Raw genomic sequence first — 21,248 nt, forward strand, 5'->3', positions numbered from 1 at the left:
GATATATCCTCTGTTTTTTTTCTACCTAATTTTAGTGATCATCAAGTCTTTTCTGTAGTGGAATTAACATCATTTTATACATGCATACCCTTATGATGGCCCAGCAGCAGATGGAGACATGAAATACAACACTTTTCAAAGAATGTAAGATAGATAGACAGATAACTTAATTGTCCATCTAAGTGGAAATTTGTTTTGGCTTCTCTCAAAAATCAAAGGCACAGACAGACACACAACACAATTGACCTTTAAAAACATACAATTTAACAATGTATATGATACAATAGTCCAAATAGGCAGGTAGGACCAATAGGTTATATAAACGGTAAAAGAGCACATCAAATAGTATTGTTCCTTGATACAGTCATTCAGTATACATTGCCTGTCTGGCATAGGGAATAAAAGACTTCTTATATATGCTCCGACTGGCTCTAGGGACCCTAAATCAACACCCAGAAGGGAGCAGCTCAAACTCTGAGTGTAATGAATGTGAAGCATTGGCAATTATATGTTTAGCCTGCCTACGTACAGCATTGTCAAATACATTGCTGAGTTGTTTCTGTGACTTGCCAATCACCTTCCCTGCAATGTTGATAATCTTGGAGAGGTTGTTTTTGCTCTTTGCACTCAGGTTGCCGAACCATGCTGTAATGTTAAATGATAAAATGCTTTCAACCAGGCTTCTGAATGCTATCTCAAGTATGTGCTATATGCGGAATATTCATTCATTGTGCAAAATAAGAAAAAGCATATTGGCCGGTTCTGATTTTAAAATTGATATTGGCCGATACGGATGACGTACCATTATTATCAGCATGTTGGCTGATTCCAATATTTCATTTTAAAGCCAATTTCAGCCAATAATGATGACCTACCAATGTTATTGTGCATCCCTACAACTGAACACCTTTAAAGTTTCATGACTGCATCTTGCATGGTTGTGATGCTGTTGTGGTGACAAGATCAGTCTACAGACAGACATTTAAACACCTGGCAAAATACTCAAAACACCCCTGTGGTAGTTCCAGTAAAATCGGTGTCTGCTAAACCACTTTCTGCCATGTTCAGACTCACAAGGTGAAAACAAGCCCAGCCGTCCCAGGATTGTCAAGACTGGCAATAATTAGAAGTCTGCTTACCTGAATGTTTTACTGTCTTAATGTGATAATGTGTTAGTGTGTGCTGTCAAAAGCACATTTCCCTCCTTTCAATGGCTTCGAATAGGTCTGTTATCAGAAATATAAGGAGTTAATTGACTGCACACCTCACTGGTTTTACAGCAAACTTTAATTTTTTTTCAAGTACAGTCTGAAGTAATCACATTTTAACTTCAGTCTGACTCTAGGCAAAGTCTTGCAATTGGACTCACACGTCTGAGTGAAAAAATGTAACAGAAAAAATGTGACCCAGCCAAATAATTGTGTAAACGAAAGTACACAATACACAGAAAGCTTTGTGGTTACTGAAGTGTGTTTCTTAATGCCAACCATTTTTCACAGACACGCAGGTATTTTAAAACTCTCATCTGACCTTTAACATCTGGTGTGAACAGTGTTAATGTGGAGAACGTGGTATTTATAAGCCTTTATTGTTCATTTTGGTCACACGCTTGCAGACTATCTCTCTCTCCTGGCTGAAGCTTGACCTTAGATTGATTACACGCCTCTTTACGACCTAAGTGGAGCCATCAGACCTCACCAGCTCATTAATTCAGCACAGCGGTCAAACAGCAACAACACAGATGTCCGGTTACACTGCCGTGTAAACAGATTTAACAAACAACATCAAACTAATCTGGATTTAAGTGTTCTGTGATGCTGTGTTCATTTCATGTGGGATGGAGGGTAACAATGACAAAGATTGCCATGATTACAACCGACACGTCATTGGACAACACAAGAGGTTGATTGCCAGTGTTACAGTAATTAGTGTAATTTGCTCAGTGAATGAATAGTTGTCTGCCACTGAGCTGCAGTTGTGTGACAGGCAGAGATGATCACGCAGGAGTAAAGTACTGTGTATGTGCTCAAAATAGCATTAATTTAGGGTTTAGTTAACCAAAGGAAAGCATCCCTGTTTGTTCCTTTTTATGGACCCTTATGCATTGTTTTAGGTGATGGCAATGTTTGCTGAATTGTCCTTGTGTGTTCTTTCACAGGTCGTAAGCTGACGGGTGCAGAGCGAGGGGAGGAAGAGGAGGACAGCAAAGTTGCAGGAAGACGAGGAGGAGAAGATCCTTCAGCTGGCACTTCACTGTGTGAAAAGGCAGTCAGTGAAATTCTGCAGAGTCTGGCTGAGCTGAATGTGGTCAAACCGGGACAGACCATAATGGTAAGATACTGCAGCACACACACACACACACACATATTGAATTGCTAAGGGCAAGGAGGTTAAAATAAGCACACTGTATTGTGCTTGATAGATGGTGGTTGTCCACAGTCCCTACAGTGTAAAGTCAAACAGCCTTTTTTAAATTTCAAAGGTCAAGAATAAGATTTAGATCTAATGGACATGGTTTTAAGCTGGAAAAACATTAGATTTCTCCTCACTGTTTGTGTTTGGTATATTGAAATTTTAAGGATACTATGGCTTTTGCACTTTTCTTCTTTTTTTAGAGGATAAAACAACTTTTTGGATGTATTTGTGAAAACAGCATCTAAGGTTCAAGCCATAGATTAGCCATGATTATCAGAAAATGGACCCCTGGGCACAATTTGCAAAAATGGTCCTTTTTCATTGTCACTTTTGGCCTCACCAAGTCAAGCCACATTGCGCTGGTTTGCATTTCCATTATCAGTTTAGACACGTTATACCCATACCGGGCTGCACCAAAGGCGGACCTTCTCCGGAGAAGGTCCAAAAGCCTGGCTGCCCACCCTCAAACGGTGTAGCAGTGGCGTCTCGTCATCCACAGCCACCTCTCGTTGACCTGCTTTCTTTCCCTTAAACAAGCTGTGTGTGTTGCAACACTGACCTCACCTCTGTCTACAGGAGCCCAGAGAGAAAGGTCTCTGTGTGTTCAGCTCTCAGTACTTTGGAGTTTTAGTTTAGTTTCCCTCTTGCGTCCTGTTCTTACTTTATTTTACTTACTGTTTGATGTTCGCTATCAGCCGTATTAGTTTTTGTGCTGCTTCAGAATAAAAGATTTAGATGACAAAATAACGGGACTTTTATTGTGAAGGATCTATAGGAAATTAAATGTGTTTATCACTGAATGTGAAACTTTGTTAGCAGCTTTTCTTCAGCAAAGACAAGTTTAGCCACGGATCAGCTTGTTGCTTTTAAACATCACTTAAGACAAACCACCATCAGTTAAAGACACACCTTCAAGCAGGTAGCACTGTTGTAATGGAAATACAAATCCCTGCCGCACTGGGCTGATGGTGAGCCTCTTTTTGTGACATTGTTTTGCATCTCTTGTAGTCACAATGCATCTTTATTTGTTTTTGAGTGTATTTGCAGTTGTTTTGTGTCTCTTTGAGGTCATAGCATTGGTTATGTACTGTATAGACAAAATCCGTCCGTCCTTTTATTGCAATAAAAACTTTGTGAGGACCCATTGTGCTCCATATGGAAAGTAGAAGCTACTAAACTAAGTTACAAGGTTGCATCTAGACAGTGGAAGCTGGTTTGCCTAACTTGCTAACATTAGCAATGATTCCCACCAGACTAGACACTTTTTGACTCTGTTACTGTAACACTTGCTGAGTCATTGGCTCAATGCTGTGTTATAAAAGGATGTCAACCTAATTTTAAATGACTAACTTCAGTCTAGCTTTATCATCAGCTATTATTATTCAACAATCTTTTGAATAGAAAAGACCTAGACAGGGGAATAAACTGACTCATGTAAACTCTGTATTTTGTGGGAAAATTAAACCATGTTTAATAGTCAAATTGAATAATTCAAAGCAAACACAAAGGAGTCCCCCGCACAAACAATGGGGATCAGGGATTAGTCATCAGCAATGCACATCCACAGGTCATTCACATTTCAGTCTGGCTGATGATTGCTTGACTGAACATGCTCCTGCTGTGCCCCACTCACTGGAAACAGGCAGTGCAGAGAGGCACAGCTACTGTGAGCAGGGAGTGTACATATACTGAGAGGTATTACGGACTGTCGTTAAAGAGAATCTTTGGTATTTTCTAACCTGTTTTCTCATGTTTTTATGTCTAAGTGACTAATGGAAAAACATGTTTAAGATTGGTCCAGTATTTAAAGAAAGAGCAGCTATGAAACAGGCTGCTGCGTAACTACTCAGGGTGTGTTCGCACCTCCAATTTACATCCACTGAAAGTGCTTGTTTTTGCCACTTACAGGCTCAAATTAATATAACTGTCTGTCAGAGGAATAAAACATTCTTCTTTACCTTTTGCTTGATCCAGTATGTTTGTAATTGTGTCTAACTAAGTCTTGCTCAAGGAGAAGTCTCACTCTGAAGTCACGAGAGTTGATTTTTTTGCAGAAAGACAGTAATTAGCAGACTGGATCAAGCAAAAGGCAAAGATAGATAGATGTTTTATTTCACAGTAGGGATCCTTAATGTTGTGAAACACTTAGAATAACAATCTGAGCCTGTCAGTGGCAAAAACAAGCACTTGAGTACATGTCCATGAAGATGCACTCATGCACCAGTGCTTAATTGCAGCTCATTTTGCAGCTGCTGGCTGCAGCACTCTCTGGATCAGACTTAAAGATGTTGTTCCCATTAGTCACTTAGACACAAAAACATGAGGAAATTGTGTCCAGGTTGATAAATACTGAAGTTTCACTTTAAGGGAGAGGAGGTAAGGGTTGGCTGATTTGTTGCTGGGGACATTAAAAAAATCGCCAAGGGTGGCTGTAAAAGTTGCTAAACCCTAGAAGCAAAATTGCCAAGTTGGCAGCACTAACCACTGGAATTTATGTGATATTACAAACTATTTTTAGTCGTAGTCTTTGGACAGCTTAACCTTACTACACTGAAATGTAAGGGCAGTCTCACATTCACAAACTCAGCTCATGAGCACCACTTTCTCATGAGAGTTAGTTTCCATCACAGTTGTGGTGGAGGTTTATCCCTGACACCAGGGGCGAGGTAGGAGCAGCAGCATCCACATTTTAATGATTACATTTTTTTTTTGCCCCAGACTGCCTCTGTCTTTTTAACTACAGGAAATTACTTCTGATGTGATTCATTGCTTTGGCTTTAGTGGTGTTTTGATGCTATAATCCATGCATAGTGCTGCCAAATGGCTCATTGACCTAAGGAAGTACAGTACAGTGGTTTGTCATCTACTGCAGTACCTGACCAGATCATTGACTGCAGCTGTCCATGACTAACCACAGTTGGCAGCAGATACTGTAGGTGTGAAATAACGCGGTCACGCTTGCATGAGGTAGAAAGACTACATTTTTGTTTCTCTGTGTTTGAGATTTAGCACACTTTAAATCCTTATGAAGTTCAGAGCTGACGATTATCGCACACGAATATTTTCAGTGTGACAGGATGAAAAGATGCAAACATGCAGGCTCTGGTGTGTCATGATGCTATTCCTTTGGATTTGTCACCATAGTGAGAGTGGTAGACACTGCTGTTATCAAGCTGCTGAAAGAGAGAGAGCGTTGGATTGGAGTGGGGAACCTGAATATTCCTGCTGGCTGTGAAAGGGGGACACTTAATCCCAAAAACCCCAGTCTGTTCTCTTTGATTTCTGGGAAACGCCACCATAATCCCATTGAGGGGTTCACGAACATCTGCTCTATGGAGATAAGCAAGGAGAGAGGGAAGGAATAAGAGAGAGGAGGAAAGAAAGAGATGGAGGGAGGAATAATGAGAGATCAGGATAACAGGAAAAAGACTGGCCAAAAGATAAACTACACAAGATGCTATAAACAGGCACCACAAGTGTGGACAAAATAACAGAAGCACTTCCAAGACCATCTGAGCTGTTGAATTGACTGAATTTGAGGTCTGCTACTAATGATTATTTATCATTATCAATGAAAAGCCCTGAAAGCACATTTTCTCAATGAGCTTTTTACTGTAAACAGAGAGCAAAATGTTGCGGCAGAGTTTGAAATGCGTCACATTTCTTATATTTTCTCTGAGCTTCTCTGACTGGTGGAGCAGAATGGTAAGCGGCCAAGAAAAAGACAATGAGGATATTAACTGACATTGGCTCATATCAATCGTGGCCCTCAGAACTGATTCAAATACAAATCGTACCATGAGAAATATAGTATGGCTCTCCAAGAAATTGATATAACATGGTATCATGATAAGACTTGTTACTAACACTCCTACTAAACATGCAACTGCACGGTTGAACAGTGGTTAGCATTGTTGCCTCACATTGAGAGGGTTCCGATTTCACATTGTGGAGTTTGCATGTTCTCCCCGTGGGTTTTCTCTGCATTCTCCGGCTTCCTCCAAACACATGCAGGTCTATGTGCTGGCCCTGTGATGGTCTGGTGACCTCTCCAGGGTGTCAACAGCCTCTCACGCAATGTCAGCTGAGATCGCCTTCAGCCCTCCTGTTACCCTTAAGATAGTCTCGCTCACCAGACCTTTCTCAAGAAAAGAAAGGTCTGGCTGCGCTGACTCTCACTTTAAGATTGGAGAAAAAAACGCCCCGGCTTTTTTTATTTCTTTCAACCAATCACAATCGTTCTTGGCGGTGCCACAGCAACGGTGCGCTTGCAAAAATATTGCTGGGCAGAAACAGGTTTTGGTGTAACACGCCCACAAAAATATCACCTACAGGACGCGATCCATGGCAGAAAAATGGCTACATCCCCGCAAGATCAAACACCACAAAAGTTAGTAAAGGACGTGTTGAAAACTGCTACACAATCGGAGGTGGTAGGGCGGGACTTCAGCGGGTGGCTCGTTCCGCCCAATGAGAGGCTGATCTATGCAGCAAACTTCCGCCTGCTCAGACTACCCTTAAGAGGATAAGCATTTACAGAAAATGGATGGATGAATGAATGAATGGATAGATATGCAACAAGTTAAGCTAAATAAAACACATTTGGTTATTATTCAATGATAGTCCAACACTCAGACACTCTCAATCTGCTTTATCACGACCTTGTGGGTGTGATCTGATCAGTTTTGATTGACCCTGACAGCCCATGGTATGGTATGATGGTAGGAGGTGACAGTTGTTCCTTTGCGTTTTGTATATGTCTTAAAGGTTTTGTAACTGGCAGCAATCCTAGATATTAAGTCACGGTGTACCTGAAAGATTAGATCATCAAAATGTATCAGATATATAATCTTTATGGTATAATTTTATGGTGCCAAATTAAAATTTACCTTCTTTTTACATGCATTTCAAATTATCAAGGGTAACTGATGATGATACACTGAGGTCGAAGGCTCTCTCACTCATTTGTGGGACCTTCAGTTGAATAGGATGCACTTTATGGTGTACTCCATTGCCCTCTAGTGGTGTGATGTAGGAGTTACAGTGTATTTGTGTCCCACTGTAGAGAAAGTAAGTAGTTTTGCATGACAGCAGAAGCAATTTGTGTGATTTGTAGAGGTGAATTGTATGATTAAAACATACTTACACAATAAACCCATCTCTCTTGGTGAGTACTGATGTCCCTGAAGACAGAAACACACAATTGCTCTGTTTCTGCTATCTGTGAGAACACCGTGAAGTGTAAAGCTGCTTGGGGAATGTCCTATAAACATGAGTGCTACCAGAGATCATCTGGAAAATCATTTAAAAATCCAAAGAGGAAGCAGACTGGGAGAGATAAACACAGGCAGATAAAGGGAGAGTATGGTAATGAGCTCAGAGATTATTCCAGTTCTGATGAGGGGTTACAGTCGGGCTCCAGATCAGTGGGTCGCAGCCCTGCTCTCAGGGACTCTAGAGGACTGGGCGGTTTCTGTCCTACTGGTTCGTTAATTGCATTCATCTGGTGTCCAGGGTCTAAAAATAGCTCCTATTATGTAGTGAGGATGAAAAACTGGCAGCACCATGGGTCCTGAGGACCAACATTGAAGTCCATTGTGTCTTTGATGTTTTTTTATGTGGTTACAGTATGTGTCAGGGAATATGACGTGAAGTATGTTTTTTACAACCATTTTCTATCAGTAAAATGATTTATTTTTTCTCTGTGTGTTTGTCTGTGGTCAGGACTTTGATCGAAGGTCCCTCTTCACTGTGACGTCCCAAGGCATTACTCCCAGCAGCCCTTGCTCTCGCTCTCTCACTCCGCTGGCATCACAGCACTACCTGCAGCTTCTTCAGCAGCAGCTGCAGCAGCAACAGCAGCACACACAGGTGGCCGTAGCACAGGTAAGACATACATCACACACCAGGGGTCATCAACTACATTTGTCTAAGGGACAGAATTTTCTAAGCAGGCATCACGGGGGCTGGACTTTAAAAAAAAACAAAAAACAGATTTTTAAATAGTTACATGTTGGTGAAGATTCTCAGTCATCCAGGTCATTGTAATCCTGAGTGTTATATCATATGGAACTGGACTTGCTTGGGTTTCTTGAAAATGTTTCACCTCTCATCCAAGAGGCTTCTTCAGTTCTAACTGACTGGTGGGAAGTCACAGGCTTTAAACCCTGTGTGGATGTGAACCCCTACAGAGTCATTGACATCACATGTGAGCATTTGACAGTGACCTTAATAAGTTTAAAGCCTTCCACTCCACAACACCAGTCATGTAAAACAGAAAAAGCCTCTTGGATGAGAGGTGAAACGTCTTCAAGAAACTCAAGCAAGTCCAGTTGCCTCTGATGGAGCACTTTGTCAAAATGCGAGAATGCGCTGCACAAAGTGAAAGCGTAGATTTACGGGACTCGGTCCGTCACTCAGCTATGTCCATCGGGGAACTAGATATTTTAAATGGTTCGGCTCACAAAAACGGAATTAAAATAAAACAAAATATAATAAAATAATATCCTGCGCCCAATAATTCGGTACAGGGTCGTGCCGAACCGAAAGTCGCGTACCGAACGATTCGACACAAATACATGTACCGTTACGGCCCTATTAAGTACCCATGGATGGGATGCACATAAATGGGGATGGTAAATCGTTTTCTAAAGGCCTTGACACACCAAGCCGATGATTAGCTGTCGGTCAAAACTGGGCTGTAGGTGAGCGTCTGCTATTCTCGTCAATGCAGTCGTCAACCCCCATCAGCTTTTTTCGTTTTTTGGCTGATTCAGCATATTGAATCGATGAGGGGTGAATGAAATCACTCTGACTGGCAGTTCAGCTCAGCACAGGAGAAGTGAGAAAAGTCAACAAAGAGCTAAAGTCAAGGGAACTGAGACCAAAACAAACTTGTTACATAAAGTAAGATTATTTTTCTTTAGCCATTGAGCTCTTTAGCAGACATGCTTCCTGATGGTTTGTGTTATTGTTCACTGGTGCACAGTAAGTATGCTTTATTCTTTCAACATTGGATTGTGTTGTCAATGTACTAACTGGCTAACTAGCTTCAAGTTGGTCATCCAGTTTCCATATTTTGAATCACGATTACAGACAACCACAATCTGTTGATGGGGAGGGTTATTTCCTCTCACACAGGTGCAGAATGTACGTGCTGTTGACTGTCACCTGTAGTGTTAAGGGTGTGCTCATGTGCAGCTTTCTGGGACTTGGCGACGTCAGGCGACGCTTCATTGCCACTAGTTCTCTGAAGTCGGTTTGGTGTGTCTGGGCCCAAATAAAATTATTTCCATGTTAATTGTTTTTTAAGGTGCTTTAATAACGGAAAAAACATTCTAGATACCTTTAAGACTGAACAACATTTTTTCCCTCTTCACATTTTCTGAATTCATAATTATTGTTTTGGCTTTGGTGGGCTGTGTGTGACCCTTGATGATTACTGTTATACACAGTGGACAAGCTATATCTTTTTCTGCATTACACCTACAATACAAGCTCAGATTTAGGGCTGCAACTAACAATTATTTTATGACAATTATTGATGATTTTGATAATTGATGTGATTGATGAATTGTTAAAAAATGCCCATCACAACTACCTAGAGCCCAAAATGGTGCCTTCACGCACCTTGTTTTGTTTCAAGTCCGAAACCTAAAGATATACAATTACCAATGATATATAACTAATCACCAGAACCAGAGAGCTTTTTTAACTGTTTTTACTTAAAAAAAATACTGAAACAATTCACATCTTACTGAAATTGTTGATTTTTATTTATTTTTGTCAATCATTAATCAATTTAGCTCCACATTTCTATTGCTTTTTCAAGCGCTTTCATCGATAAGATTAACATTTCTCATTGTCTTTGTTCTTTGTTTAATCTTTCATCAACAGGCTAATTTAAGATCAAGACTGAAACCCAATAATCAATATCAAATTAATTAAGCTTGATACTCACCTGTTTTCAGTGAAGCCAGTGCTTGCTGTGTACCTCTTGTTTTTCCAATTTACTCCATCTTCAATTTCAGCAGGCCTAGGTGAACCTGAGAGATTGATCTGGACTCATGGTGTGGATTTAGCTCTCCCAGTATGGCATCATTTATTACCATTACTTGGCTTATTCGGTGACATGTTCACACAGCTTTGTATTTATCTCAGTCAGCTTATGAAAACCTAAAGTATGGCATAAAATAAAACTGGAATTATTTTGTCAGCTAAACATGTGATGTTTTTTCTCATTAGAGCCACACAAAGACATTGTTGTAGCAGTATTGTCACAATATTGACATTTATTCCACCCAAACCTCCCTTGGTGCACTTTTACTGTGCTCGAGGCCAATATATACACTAATATACACACTATTACATATTTAGGTAGAACAGTTTGGAAAATCCTAAAGCACAATTGAGCAGGATGGAGACATATTCGGGTGATCTTCATCTTGAGTTCATAGCTTTCCCACTAGGGGGCAGCTCCAACACAGTTATGGAAGAACAGCCAGTGCAGCATAATAAAATACAAGCGGTGCAACATTTGTAACTGAGCATCTCATGGGATACATCAAGCCTCCATTTATAGTGTAATCTGAGGAAGTGCAACACAAATGCATATTTACTTCAGTATTTCATGTCCGATCCAGTTGATTGCACTGCCACTGCAAATCATTAAAGTTAATTATCCGTTTAAATAGCCATTCCATCGTCACTTTCAGTTTCAGTCTTGGGATTATACTGTGGTTATAGACAAGATTATGAGTCCATAATATTGTCAAAAACATATGATGTGGAGGCGTGAAGGTGATTGGAATTGAGAAACGAGACAGAAAAAATAACTATTGAAACACACATCAAAATGGATAATGCATCTAGTTTTGCATACAAATCAAATCACATGCAAACATCACACCTCGCCCTTTGTTTCCACCACAGGTGCAGCTGTTGAAGGATCAGATGGCAGCAGAGACCGCTGCTCGGATGGAGGCTCAGGCCCGCGTCCACCAGCTGCTGCTGCAGAACAGGGACTTGCTGCAGCACCTGGCCCTGCTCGTGCAGCAGCTGAAAGAGCTGGAGGCCCGCTCCCCGAAAACACAGCCAGGACAGTCACAACAGGAGCCTCAGGCTAATGGACACAGTAAGTGACTGGTGGGAACAGTATGATCCCTCAGACAGACTCATGTCAGGTCAGGTTGCCTGTGTGGTGCCGTCCTTGTCACTGCTCACTCCTCTGTTGGTGTAGTCATACATGACACAAACCATGACCCCTTACTGGCTTCCTGCCTGTAAACATCCCCTGTTGTGTCTGATGGGGCAGAAGCACAGCTGCCAGGTACTCAACTCCGCTCTGTAGGTGGAACAAGAGTGCCTTTTTTCCTTTGCATCACCTGGCTGTCCTTAAACTGAGCATTTTACTTTGATCTGGACTGAGGAGAAAGAAGAATTGTATCCTTCAGGTGTGAGCAAAACCAAATTAAAGCATTGGTTTAGATACAAGTAAGGGAGGGTTAATGAGGACTAATGAAAAGCCCCAGTCAATGTAAATGATAATGAATGAGGAGCAAAGGAGAAGAGACTGAGTTAGTGCTCACACATGTTATCTGGTCAGTTATATTGGGTCTTAATTTTAAATTTTACAAAGGCATCTTTGAATTTCAATTTTTTTTATGAATTTTCTCTTGTTATATAGCTACCATTTCAAGTTTTTATATTTTAAATCTTTGTGTAAAATAAGTCTAATGCTCTCGGGTAATGTATATTATAGTAGTGGCATATAGTAGTTTAGTGCAGTGATACTCAGTTTACAACCTGAGGGTCAAATCTGGCCTGTGATGGGGTGACATGTGGCCCCCAAACCATTTTCTAACTCACAATGAAAGTAAATTGGCTCCCACTGGGATTTTTTTTTTTTTTTTTAACTTTTAATGTAAATAAGGTGCCAGTGTGCATTAAAAAACATCAAAAAAGAGCTTGGGCTAAGCCCTGAATGTCCTCAATTCCTTGAAATGCCCCTGCATACACCATACCTGTTCAGGGCTGCTGTGACTGGCCCCTGGCCTCTTGTCAATTTGCAAAAATGGCCTCCAGACAAAGCAAGTTGAGTGTCCCTAGTTTAGCATTTTAGCCCGCTGACATTTGCTAATTAGCACTCAATACTACAAACTTCAGTATAGGCTGAGCATTAGTTGGTTATGACACTAGCAGAGAAGTCATCAGTATTCATGCCCTCAGCACCAAAAACCACTGCACAAAATTCATGGTAGTCCCTTATTTTATACAGTCTATGGGTAGTGCATCCAATAATATTTGGGATATTTTAGTCTAGACCAAAGCGGTGGACCAGCACTATTTTACGGTTAGGGAAAAAGGTCTTGGTTAGGGCAAGTACTAGCCAATCACAGCACAGTAGGGTGAGACTAGCCAGGAAAGCAGCAAGATCCATAATAGTGGACCAATCAACCAACAGATCCATCAAACCACATCGTTAATGTGGCTAATATAAACATACACTCCCTGAACACTCCAGTAGTTTCACCTGTACTGCTCAATGCAATCCAATACAACAGATTTGCCACAAATTCTACTTTTGGGAAGGTTATAAGGTTCAGTTTTTGTTGACACTGTCAGAGAGGCATTCAGTTGTATGTTTATTCCTGAGGTTGTAGTGGTGGTGTCATACTGGACTGCATTATATTGAAAGGAGTTTCTAATATTCTTCCCCCTCATGTTTAGAAACACCCCTCGATAAATTGGGATGTCAGTCACAACTGAACATTATTGTCTTCATAATGGTGGAATTTATGGCTGAGCTGTTGTATTGGATTCCATTGGATTTTACCGGTGTAATAAAGTGGCCACTGAGTGTACATAAAAGTTAAAATGTAACTAAAGTTGTGTCCATTACAGGAAATATTTCAGAATGGGATGGTTAATCTCGATCTTCTTCGTTAATCTTCGAAATGATTAATATATTTAATAGGCCTGATAATTAAAATAAAGGGCCGTGCATCTGCATCACATTGTGTTAAACACTGTGCTCACTTTGCGTCACATGATATGTGTAAACAACGTATTTTTACATACAATAGCATCTCTACGCTAAATTAATAGCAGTGGACTTAAAACCACATTCTGTCCGTGTTACCTCACACTTACAGAATGTGTTCTCAGTGAGAGTTTTGATTGTGTTAACTACCTTTATTTTGATACCCTAACACACACACACACACGCACACACACACACACACACATTGATACATGTCGTCCCAAAGGAGGATTTTTGGAGGAGGACTATATTTACAGGAGCTAAAAGAACGATAAGTGTTGCCAAACTAATAATGAATAACCACACACACAGTGGGCAGAGCTGTGTGTGTGTTTGTTTATGTATGAATTAGGCCCGCACAATTAATTGAATATTAATCACAGATATTGTCTCCCCACAATTAAATGAACATGATCGACTGTGATATTGATGTTTACAATGTGTGCTCCGCTCATAGAAAACTCTGCTGCATATCAAATGAGGTGCTTCCTAAAATAACAGTCATGGCAGCTGTTATGCGGCTGCACACACACCCTGCAGCGTCAGCCCGTGGAAAACTTCTTTAAATGTTGCAACTCCAGTCCAGATTAGAAAAGTAATATACAACAGGGATCAGAAAAAATTTAGATCAAATGTCCGGAACAGATGGTGAAGAGCTTGTCTCCTCATCATTGGTTGTTTGGAAGTATTTTGAATTTAGACTGCATGAGACTTGTTTCTGTGACGCAAAGTAACACAACTAACTTATTCAACCACCTGAAAAAACAAACACCACAATCTGCAGTACAGTGAACGCATGAAGGCCAAGAAAAATGACATCACTCACTGAATTCCTGTCATTGTCCAGCGTCAACTCAGACAGCACTAACAGCGTCGCTGTACAGCACGTCACCAAATCTATCAAGTTGGCACATCATGTTTTATGCTTGTATTAATCATGTCAGTCCCTCTGATAGAAAATGCTAATCTCAGACATGGCTGGCCTAAGTGCTCCCAGTGGCACAGTGCCAAGTCCTCTTTTCTGTAATGAGAGTCAGCACTTAGAGAGATCTTTAGAAAAAAAAAGCCTTTCAAAAAGTCTTTCAATTTTGTTGATTTGTCATTTAATTATTCCAGATGGTCAGCTGTCACCAGCCAGCTCTGTGTCCACATCAGCAAAGGCTCTGTCTCTGAATCTGAAGAACCACTACAGCCAGACCCTGGACCAGCTCATCACCTCCACACCTGCATGGCCACTCCAAACCTCACCACTCTCCCCCACCCAAGTGGACTGCGCTGAGTCCTACCTGAACCTGCTCAACCTGGAGAACAGCACTGAACCAGGCGCGCCAGTCAACGGAGACCTGGACCTCTTTATCAGGACCAATGGGACAGCTGACAGCAAGAAGAGCTCCTGCAATGAGATCGTCCCATTGACGTTACGAAACTCCGCCAACATGAATGAAAAGTAAGACGACTGTCCTTGTGTTTATAAAAAATCATGTTTGTTAGTACTGTACAACACATAAAAACATCGTCAGTCGGCCTGCAGTGTGCAGTGTTCCGGCAGATCATTGCAATGATCGCATTATAAAGAAATCATAAAGCATTTTGGGAAATACATTTATTCACTTTCTGATGAAGGGTTCCCACTCTTTTTTGACTGTATATTCACAGATTTTTGACAAAGGGCAAACATTAGTATATTAGTGGATAGAAGAAAGTGTTAGCATTCCTGGAGTGTACGAACCACACCAAAGGGACTGAAAGTCGACGATTTGAATCATCAGTCACTGATCCCTCAGTCGACTGAGATTCTTCGAGTTGAGCAGTTGGTTTTTTTGTGTCAGTCAATGTCCAGTGTTCTTCTGGGGACGTTTCCGCCCACGGATTAAGCTGTGCTCCTCACTTTCATGCTGCTCTCCAATACAGGCAGCTGGTGACCCAGACCCAGGGTGAGTCTGAGTGAGACGGAGGCAGCTGCCTGAAGGAAGAGAGGCTTTGCCCGGTCAGGCTCAGAGATAAAATTACCTTCTACATTCTCTGGCTTTTGTTTTATATCTAGTGTTGGCAAAAAATCTTGTTCCAAATTTCTGATCCGTTGGTTCGGAGGACTAACCGGGCTTGTTTGCTATATTACAGGTATGCTGCTGTCAAACAACAGGCCCTGCTGACATCCATTCAAACACTGAAACTCTACAAGGAATAAAAGGAACAAATAGTCAAATATTCAGATTGATCAGCCAAATCTGATTCAACTGACATATTTCTGAGTCAGTAACAACTCTATGTATTACGGTCAAAAAATATTGATAGTGTATTGGTAGTGCAACGTGACATTTTTAATATTAGTGTATTTGTCATTCCCATTTTTGTTTTCTTTGTCTTACTTCTATTTGAGAGATAATCATGCTCTACATTTTGGAGCTATGGTTCACATTGTGTTTTGTGGGTTGTAGGTTGTCCGTATGTACATAGGTCCATCCGTGCATCCTATTCTCATGAACATGATATCTCAAGAACGCCTTGAGGGAAATTCTTTGACACAAATTCCACTTGGGCTGACTTGGGATCAGATTTTGATGGTCAAAGGTCATGGTCACTGTGATCTCCATCTCATTCTTTTGAGTGCGATATCTAAAGAATATTTGAGGGAATGTCTTTAAAGTTGGCACAAACATCTACCTTGACTTGACAATGAACTGATTAGATTTTGGTGGTCAAAGGTCAAGGTCACTGTGACCTTACTCTGTCTCATTCTTGTAAACGCTCTTAGAATTTGGTGGTCCTTGGTCAAAAGTCAATGTCACTGTGACCTAGAAAAACATGTTTTGGCCATAACTCAACCAGGCATTCAACTGCAAGGCGGTATTCTGGTTTTTAGCCTATATTTGATTTAATTTTGGCAAAGTGGCACCATTAAAGTTTGCCGAATTAGCTGTTAACAGTTCTTGTTTGCAGTGTACCTAGGGCTTATTATTTTCGTTATGATGTGAATTTTTCATATACCGCACACTAGAGCACGGCTCAGCCCGCATTTTCCTGACTGAAGCCGACCCTAGTCCGAGACAATTATAACCGAGCACGGCAGTAATGGAGCAGAGCCTGTGTTGCGTTCAGGCGTTGTCACATAAATAACAAATTCCAGCACTTGAATAGGCCATAGCACAACACAGAAGCATGTCAAGTGGGCCGAACCCAAGCAAAACACTGTCAAATACTGTGAAACCAATATGATTTTTTAAAAAAAGGTGATATAAATTTTTTTTTCATACCGCCCATCCCTAAGTGTACCCCTGGATGTATAGACAACCATCACTGTATTACCTTGATACTGAAGAAAACCCTGAAAATGACACTGTTTCTTTTCTTAATTTATAAGGCATCTATTATCATCATTTTTGAGCAGAGTTTTGTACATTGATACAGGTTAGACTTGGAGATAATGATATCCACAGACAGTATAAATCACACTGAATCTAAAAATGTGTATCACCTGCCTGCTCTGCAGTGAGCCAGATAAAACCCCCATTGTTTTTGCATTTTAATAAGTAAGCTTTAGAGTTGCTGGTAGTGCAGATTTTGTAACCTTTAGACAGAGCCCTGCTAGCTGTTTCTCCCTAATTCAAATCTCTGTGCTAAACTAAGGCCCTGCTGAGTAATGGGAACATATATATGAAAGTGGTATCGATCCTCTCATTTAACTCTCTGCCAGAGAGCAATTATTTCCTAAAATGTCGGAACTATTCCTTTAATGTACATACACACATTCCTAATGTGGTACCAGTCAGTTTGTGTTTGAGGTAGCCGGGCTACACAGTGACATACGCAGCCTGTAGCTTTTAGTGTTATTAGTGGAGAACAGCTCAACTCAGCAGAAACAGCCTGCAGCTAATGAAAGTGTGACTGTAATCAGGGGATTACAGAACGCAGGGAGAAAAGGGCTGGGGTTAGACAAACAAAGAGGGGATCAGGTTTGAGGTTGAAAGAGAGAACCAGAGAAGCTTGTGAGAGAGAATGAGATTTAAGAGAAACACAGAAACTCTGTGCCAGTGTTTCTGTTTCTTGAACTAACTCATTCTGAAAAGCCATTAAAATGCACGTCGAGAGAGTTAAGACAGTAAATGGAATCATTTTCTTTGGAATAATTCATGATGAATGTGTTTTGCTTTTCAGGGATGTCTGAGGTTCTATTTCTCGCTGTCTGGCACGTTTTATCTCGTAAAGTGCTTCCACTACTGTACTTTTGACTTTCTATCTGAATGCTCTGCCATGCAGCTCACTGATACACAAGCAGCCCTTACCTTGAATGCATATATGGAGCCACAGCATCTAATGACTTTTTAATGAGATTTTTAATGAGCTTTTAATCTCCATCACAAAGACCAGCTATGGTAAAAAAACATTTCCTACATGAGATCAAGCAGAGCTCTCAAGCAGGACAAACTCTTTAGTCCTTTTTCTTTTATCCCCCTCCTATTCTCTCATCCTCGCACTTAATTTGTCTGTCCTTTTGCTTTCCGCTATCTCTCTCTGAAAGTAATCCACAGCCAACTCTCAGAGGAGAGCATGTTAAAGTTGATTTCAAAACAGACAAGGGGCAAAACAAGGAGCTGGAAGTGACTAGGCAGCATAGTGTGTATTTGCCATGCTTGCGGATGTTGTAATTTTGTATAACTGCTTTTGCGTGTGTGTATGTGTGTGTTTGTCTGAGGCTGCAGCTTAGTTCCCTACAGTCAGACTCGCATCCTGTGGTTTCCTGCAGCACAGACTCCCAGCCAATCCCAGCTTCCCATCCTCTCACAACCTGAAACTCTACCCCACTACATATGTCGGAATATTTTTTTTCTTTTGCATGAGTGTGGGGGGAAAATAAAAAGGCAAGACAAAAGGGAACTTTAAATCTCTTCCAGAGAGAGGCATCTTGTTACTGTACATTTCCATCTGAACATTAGTTTCATCTGGGAATGAGTTGTGTGCCAGCTGAAACCCCTTCCTTTTTCCCTTTATTTGTAATTATGTAACAACTGACTTTTTTTTTCTATCTGCCATTCCTCCTTCTGAGTGTCTCCGTCCCACATCTTTTTCTATTTCCTGTCTCAAAGGCTTTAAGAAAGATTCAGTATCTTCGAAATATACCACTGGGGCATTTTTGGTCCTTTTCCTAAAGTGTGTTTCCCCTGTCTGCCACCCTCCCCCTCTTTTATAGGCTATTGTCTGCCTCTGCTCCTGAGTGACTTCACTTTTCTGTAAATAGTAATCATAAAACTTTACGCTAGATTTATACACAAATGGCTTATAAAAATAATGAATGGTCAGGTTATTACTGCATGGAAAAAAAACACAAATTATTTTCATGCTGAGCAGAAAAATGGGCAGTGAAGAAATTAGTTTATGATATGACCTTTCAGTGTTTTTAATTGGTGGTGTTACGCTTCTTAGGTGGCTCAACTGAGTCTTAATCTCACTAAATCATAGGAAAAATGGGGGTTGTGTAAATGGAAACTTAAGCTCTGTTGTGTTATTTCCACCGTCAGACTCCTTTGCATTACCTTTGGTGCAGTCAGACCCCTGTGCCCGCCTCCTCTCACCACCACACGGCACATTTTATTGCTTCCATTTGCTTTTGTTTTCTGGATTTCCCCAGTGAATCAGTGTTTACAGCCTGAGTGGCTTTATTTTATGTTCTGCGAACTAGCAGACAGACACTGCCCTGCCATCCTCTCTTGCCATCTCTCCTCATCCACTTCCTCCCTTTCTTCGTCCTGCTTAAGCTAACCTCCCCCCTGGGTCCAGCCCTGGTCATGCAGGGCGATGGAATCCGTTCACTTCACTTTATTAGTGCAATTTAGCTTTAAATCACGCAGGAATTATCGCCCAACATGGAGTATATCCGTGTGTGCTCTCCAGCTGGCCCACTGACTCGAGCGCTATATGATCACTGCATATGGTATGTTGGCATACCACACAACCCAAGACTACATCCAACCATGTAGTGAGTCACACTTTACACAACAAACAGAACAGTTAAGGCAGGATCAAAACAGGATGTAATAGTAGGCTTAAAATACTCTTGGTGGCCAGAACATTGATCTGTGTTATTTGGCAACTTTTTGAGTCATCAACCTCTTAATCTGACACACACGAAAACAAGAAAAAAAAGAGTTGACAACTATGCTTGTGGATATTTTGCAAGCCCAAGGGAAGGGGCAGGGCTTTGAAGCCAGTTTAGCATAGTGGCCAAACTTTGGAATTACAACTTCTAGGTCCCTCACGTGATGCCAGACTTTTTCCTCACAGATAGCATTGTAAAGAGACCTCAGTAAATCTTTTTTAGGGACATTAACTTCCCAGTATGAACACTTAAATAGACCTTATTGAAATCATTATATCCTGAAAGTTGAAAAATTGAGTTGAGACCAAGGGGTTGGGAGTCAGGCTTAAAGAAAACACACTTGCTCTGTTGACCCCATGATGCAAAAGATCCAGGTCATTTTTTATGTGTCTGTCACAGGATGCCATTGGGCCCAAAAAGACTGTGTAAATGTCATTAATACATGTTATGGAAGATTTAAAAATCAGCTTACATCAGCAGCCTGTGTCAGTGCCGACACAACACTAAACCTGGCTTGTATTGCATTAGTTATCAGCAATGTGACAACATGATTAACAATATATATAATTTTTTTGTATTATATATATGATATTTAATTTATAATACATGTATGTTTATAGTAATTTGTTTATAAATGGACTAACGGAGCCACTAGTGTCTGATGTGCTGTGAGCTATGGCCAGCAACATCAAAGCATAAAATTTCAGTAGAGTTAGAAGGGGTACGAGTGCACATTGTGTGTTGCTTACTAGAAAGTGAATATGTTTTTTGGGGTGATGAGAGTTAGTCTCTCAAGAAAACTAAAACTGGGCCCACATGGGAACATTTGGGATCTGAAGCCGATGAAAGAGGTGTCCTAACTGTCCGCAGGTGATGCAATGGCGAACTTTTGTAGGACGCCGCGTTTCTATTTATTCCTGTTGCTTACCTTGAAAGCACCACGTTGACTGCAATTGATGACAAATGGCTGATTGTTGAAGTTGAAATGAGGGATTATCTGCATGATACTTCCTTATTTCACAACCAAAAACAAAAGGGAGCTGAAAGTTTTCGGTAAGCTAAATGGCCATCCCTAATAACAACCTATGCTTCTTGCTGGTGGCTATATTGTATGTCACTGTAAATAGTAAATATCCCAGTATAAATTGTGTGGGTTTTTTTGTTTGTTTGTTTGTTTTAAAACAAACATTACAAACATACAAAGATAGCAAATAGGCTACTCAATAATCTCTTAAGTGGTAATGTCTCCAGTATGATCTCGAGTGCGCAGCTGATATTTTTTGTGGTTTGTTTACATGACTTAACAGAAGTGCATGTTTAATAGATTCAGTGTGAACAGAGAGCTCAAACGTCACCCGATGCAAAGTGATAGTAGGATGTTAATTTGCTGGAGGGACACGGTGTCATGCTCTCACTCGGGAGCAGCAGCTGAGTCAAGTGTGCCACCTGGTTAAATTCAATCCAACCCACTGTAAATTAGTATATGAATCTATTGAACATCATAGCCCCTGTGAAATGACTTGTTTCAGTATTTATTTCACTATTGGATTTGATCCATTTGGTCCAATAACATTTCGAAAGTGTAGAAGAGCCGCGTGATTAAATAATTTTATTGCCATTCAAGTTCGCAAAGGGCTAAACCCAAAGTTAGCCACTTGGCTAGCTAAAGTGTCTAGTGCGCCTACTCTGTGGGCCCCT

The 21,248-nt window shown here is 40.8% G+C and overlaps 1 protein-coding gene across 1 annotated transcript in view; it reads left to right on the forward strand.

The window, feature by feature from the left end:
• Window positions 1-21,248, forward strand: part of LOC117270189 (carboxyl-terminal PDZ ligand of neuronal nitric oxide synthase protein) — an 82,225-nt gene that overhangs the window by 49,638 nt on the left and 11,339 nt on the right. The window contains exons 7-10 of the mRNA XM_033647704.2: window positions 2,159-2,331; window positions 8,140-8,301; window positions 11,347-11,548; window positions 14,573-14,903. Of these exons, the coding sequence (XP_033503595.1) occupies window positions 2,159-2,331; window positions 8,140-8,301; window positions 11,347-11,548; window positions 14,573-14,903 (868 nt within the window). The remainder of the gene's footprint in view (window positions 1-2,158; window positions 2,332-8,139; window positions 8,302-11,346; window positions 11,549-14,572; window positions 14,904-21,248) is intronic.

The sequence above is a fragment of the Epinephelus lanceolatus genome, chromosome 19 (assembly GCF_041903045.1).
Source record: "Epinephelus lanceolatus isolate andai-2023 chromosome 19, ASM4190304v1, whole genome shotgun sequence".
Taxonomy (NCBI): domain Eukaryota; kingdom Metazoa; phylum Chordata; class Actinopteri; order Perciformes; family Serranidae; genus Epinephelus; species Epinephelus lanceolatus.